Source organism: Eurypyga helias, unplaced genomic scaffold (assembly GCF_000690775.1).
Source record: "Eurypyga helias isolate BGI_N326 unplaced genomic scaffold, ASM69077v1 scaffold2992, whole genome shotgun sequence".
In the NCBI taxonomy this organism is placed as follows: domain Eukaryota; kingdom Metazoa; phylum Chordata; class Aves; order Eurypygiformes; family Eurypygidae; genus Eurypyga; species Eurypyga helias.
Window position 1 is genome coordinate 1 of NW_010235173.1, and position 4214 is coordinate 4214.

At 51.0% G+C, this 4214-nt stretch overlaps 1 protein-coding gene across 1 annotated transcript in view; it reads right to left on the reverse strand.

The window, feature by feature from the left end:
* Window positions 1–3444: 3444 nt before the first annotated feature.
* The window catches only part of RARS2 (arginyl-tRNA synthetase 2, mitochondrial), a gene marked incomplete at its 5' end in the record, with an annotated part of 23512 nt that continues 22742 nt past the window's right edge, over window positions 3445–4214 (reverse strand). Inside the window, one exon of the mRNA XM_010146652.1 lies at window positions 3445–3590. Within this exon, the coding sequence (XP_010144954.1) occupies window positions 3504–3590 (87 nt within the window). The remainder of the gene's footprint in view (window positions 3591–4214) is intronic.

Below are 4214 nucleotides of genomic sequence, written 5' to 3' on the forward strand. Positions count from 1 at the left end.
CCCAACCCAAACCATTCTATGAGTCACTGAAATGATAACTTAGAATCATAGACTCACAGAACGGGTTGGGCTTAAAGACCATCCAGTTCCAACCCCCCTGCCATGGGCAGGGACACCTTCCACTAGACCAGGTTGCTCAAAGCCTCGTCCAGCCTGGCCTTTCTTCTTGGGTTTAGTACAGCCAGTGCCCAATTAACTCCTCAGCTGTTTCTGCGAGGCCTTTGCCACATCCCTGCGAGGTTACACCCGCCACTGGGTTAACTTCTGCCTTCCCCGTTTGCTGTGACCAACCACACGTGAGAGTGAGTCGACAACTGGCTGGGATCCTGACTCAGGCCGTGAATATTTTTGAGAGGAAGCAGCAGGTTGCTTTGAAGCTGTCCTGCAACTCCGAAGTATTCTCTCCCTAAACAATTCCATGTCTGACATTCTATCCAGGAGCTCCTGCTCAGTCCTTCACTGTTAATGGTTCTGAGTTGTTTTGGGGTTTTTTACTTTCCTACCGTGATCCAAAGACAGTATGGCGTGATGGTGGAAAAACTAGTTTTCCGGTGTGGCACTGGTGAGATGAAACTTAAGGAAAGCTTGCACAAGGAGAAAATCATCAGTGTTTGGCTGAAAAAGGGCACCTTAAAGCACGTGATGGAAAACCCAACTAGTTTTAAAAACTGACCCAAGCAGAACATTTTCGTGGTAGTTGACAGAAAATCAAACCCAGACGGGTGATCTTTCTGTGAAAGCCTCACTGAGAGTGTTTCTCACCCCTGCCTGGAGGTGGAAAGGCAAACAAAACGTGTTCTCTCTTTATCATGTGGTTTATTGCAAGGTAAGGCTGGCCCACGGCATCCGGGATTCCAGGGGGTGTCTCACGCCTGCTGGTCTGACCATCGCTGCGTTCTTGCCGACAGGAGACGAATTGCAAGGGTGTGGGGACTGTAAACACTCCAGCTCTCGGTGACAGAGGATAATTCTAGATTCTGTGGATTATTAACAGTTTGTTGTCCTGTTTACTTTTGAGTCATTTTAATACTCTCCTTCAGATAACTTAGCTTAGCCTTCTGAAGGTTTCTTCCTACATGGAGGTGTTCAAATGACCTGGTTTTGTCTCCTTTCAGCTGTTACCTTCTCCCTGGGTGCCCTCCTGGTGTGTATTTCTATTTACCTCTATGGATTACCTCGACAAGACACCACGAAAATCCAGCCATCAGAGACTAAGAGCTCAAAAGAGAGACTTGCTACGGTGTGACGCTGCCCGTAAAAATGGACAGGCAAGAGGAAAAACAGGACTTTTTAAAAAAAAAAACAACTGCATTTTTGTAAAATTAGCCTTAAGCTGATGGTTTAAGTGGGATAGCCTAAAAGCAGAAGTTAGTTCTGTTTTACGTGTGAAGTTTCCAGTGGCTGACACCGAGGCTGCGTGACGGCCGGGCAGCCGGACGGGTGTTACGCTGAAGGTGTTCTCCAGTCACATCGGAGAGTCCGCTCGCAAGGAAAGCGGGATGAAGGAACTGACCACTCAATTGTACATAATGTATATAACGGGGGGGGAGACTGGTTCTTTGTGTATTTGATAAACTGCCCTGCCCTTTGAGGGCTGAAATGCCCAAAAGCTTCATAAAAATACATTAAAAAGAGCAATTACTGCCAGCACTGGTTTTTTAACGAGTTAGCAATTGCAGTTTGATTAATGAGGGGAAAGATTTCTCTTCTAGGTGATACGTGTGAGATGAACAGAGTACTTCCCCAGTGTTTTTATGATGAATTAAGTTTTTTTCCCCTCCACGTGGTAAAGTTTCACGTGCCCTGACACAGCTCCAGGAGCAACCACGCTTCGGGCATCGCTTACCTAGACGTGATTATAAGCAGCACTTGCTCTTTGGTTTAAAAAGCCAGAATGAAAGGCTGGTGTTTCGCCTAAGTTGCAGGTTTTCTTTCACTTTCAGATGGGTTTTTTTTATACCTGCTGTAGCTGGTAGAGGGATGTTCTGCGTGTTTGGTCAAACCCCAGCTGCACGGGGGATGGTTCACATCGTCTTGTACCTCTGGCTTAAGTAGGAATGAGTCCGCTCAGAGTGTCGGGCTGGAAGGTTTTTATCTGTACGTGTTATCTCTAAAGCTTTTTGTGCATGACAGAGCGATGCTTGGAAAGAGTTCCCGTAACGCGCATTAGGCTTTGGGTTGACTTGAGTGCCAACTGTATAATCTCAACCTCCTCCCTCAGCCCTTCCAGCACCTGCAACGCCGCACTGAGGGAATACTGCCCTCGGTGCTTTGGGCAACTCGTTCACATGGAAAGTGGAGCTGAAAACGTGCCCAGGTGTATGTCCTGGTTAGATTCCTTCCAACACGAGGTAACCAGCTGCATTTTACTTGCAGGTGGGGTATGTTTACCTCACTTGGGGTAAACATACTTGGGGTAAGCAGGGAGGTTTAGATTAGATATCAGGAAGAAGTTCTGCCCGGAGAGGGTGGTGAGGCACTGGCACCGGTTGCCCAGAGAAGCTGTGGATGCCCCATCCCTGGAAGTGTTCAAGGCCAGGCTGGATGAGGCTTTGAGCAACCTGGTCTAGTGGAAGGTGTCCCTGCCCATGGCAGGGGGGTTGGAACTAGATGGTCTTCAAGGTCCCTTCCATCCCAAACCATTCTGTGATTCTGTGTTAAACACAGCAGTAACAACCGTGCTCAAGCTGTGATCCAGCAAGAGGATGCCAGCGGCTGCGTGCGTGTAGAACAGCGTGCTGCCGAGGTGCTGCCCCGCTGGGACAAGGCCACGGTGGTGGGTCCCGTCGGGCACTGCAGAGCCACCCGCACTGTCTTACACGTGCCGCTCCACCTCTCCTCAGCGGTGGGACAGCTCGGGGGGCCGGGCAGCAACCGCCGCGTCTGACCACGCGTGCGGGGCTGAGGGAGCACCGCTGTTCCCGCTGCAGCGGCTGGGGGGCAGAAAAAAGCATGTCGTGTCGGCGTGGCAGAGGAATGGGCAAGGAACAGGATGCGAGAGGGTGGGCCGTTGGTCTTGGCTGATGGTGCTAAAGGGGAGCGCAGTACAACACCCAGGAGAAAATTCTCCGGCGGGGTCTGACTGATCCGGTTACAGTACACAGGGCACCTGGAGCTGTTGTAGCATCACGCTTAAGTACACAGTGGCAACCACAGAAGGGGAGAACTTTGATCGCTGAGGGCAGCACAGCTAATCCGCTTCCTCTACCAAGAAGATGTTCGATTTGCCAGGGTAAACACAGAGCAGCTTAATGGGAAACAGCAGCTTAAGTACGCTTCTCCGGCCAAGTGCCTGGGAGAAAGCGACTGTGACAGCCTTGGCTCCCCCCAGGTGGCAAGGCCGTGCAAGCGCTTCCGCTGAGGGTACAAGCACACAAACCCCGGGGAGCAGGCAGCGAGTTCCCAGATGGCACGAGCAATGACACACAGGGCCGTACGTATATTCTCTTGAAAAACAAAACCCTTTTACCGAGAGATGTGACTTTATGGCGCGTGTGGCCCCGTTACATTTGTGTCACAGGTGTAATGCCGAGAAGTCTCATTCCGTTGGCTAGAACCAAGCGTGCAGCTTGAAAGAGACGGAGCCTCGCCTGCAAAACAAGAACAGCTGTCAGCTTGCTGTATCGCAACAGACTGGGACGCGGTTCTCGGGACAGCAGTTGGGAGCAGGTGAGAATGCTGTCCCCATGCGGGGCGCTGGGATTCAGCCGCATGTCATCTGAGCACCTGGGAACGCACCAACGCTGGCAGAATGTGCGCCAGCTGTCAATGTCCCTTTGCTGACACTGCCACGGGCCGCTCTTGTCAACGAGGGGGAGCCGAAAGGGGTGTCCAGCCCGGTCTAGTACCCTCGGGGCCGAGCGACCAGAAGTGCTGCCAGCAAAGACTCAGAAGTGAAAATCTCGTGTACCACAGGCTGTTACAGCCCAAGGATGCTGCTGGAATTCCTCCTCTCGCTGTGCCTGGGTGAGAGGCTGTCGAGCAACTATGGGCTGCTTTGGAATGTCACTTTTCCTTGTCCATCTCTTAGAGCCCTTCCCAAAGAGCTCCCTGTGTGCAGCTATCAACCTAACTCCAAAAACCAGTTCTTGAAAGCTGTCAGATATAGAAGATTACTTAGAAACGTTATTTTACAGAATAAGGAACTGCAGTTTTCCTTGTAGCTTGGACTGTCTCAGTTGTTCTTCCCAAGAATGCCTGGAAGCATCTTCAAA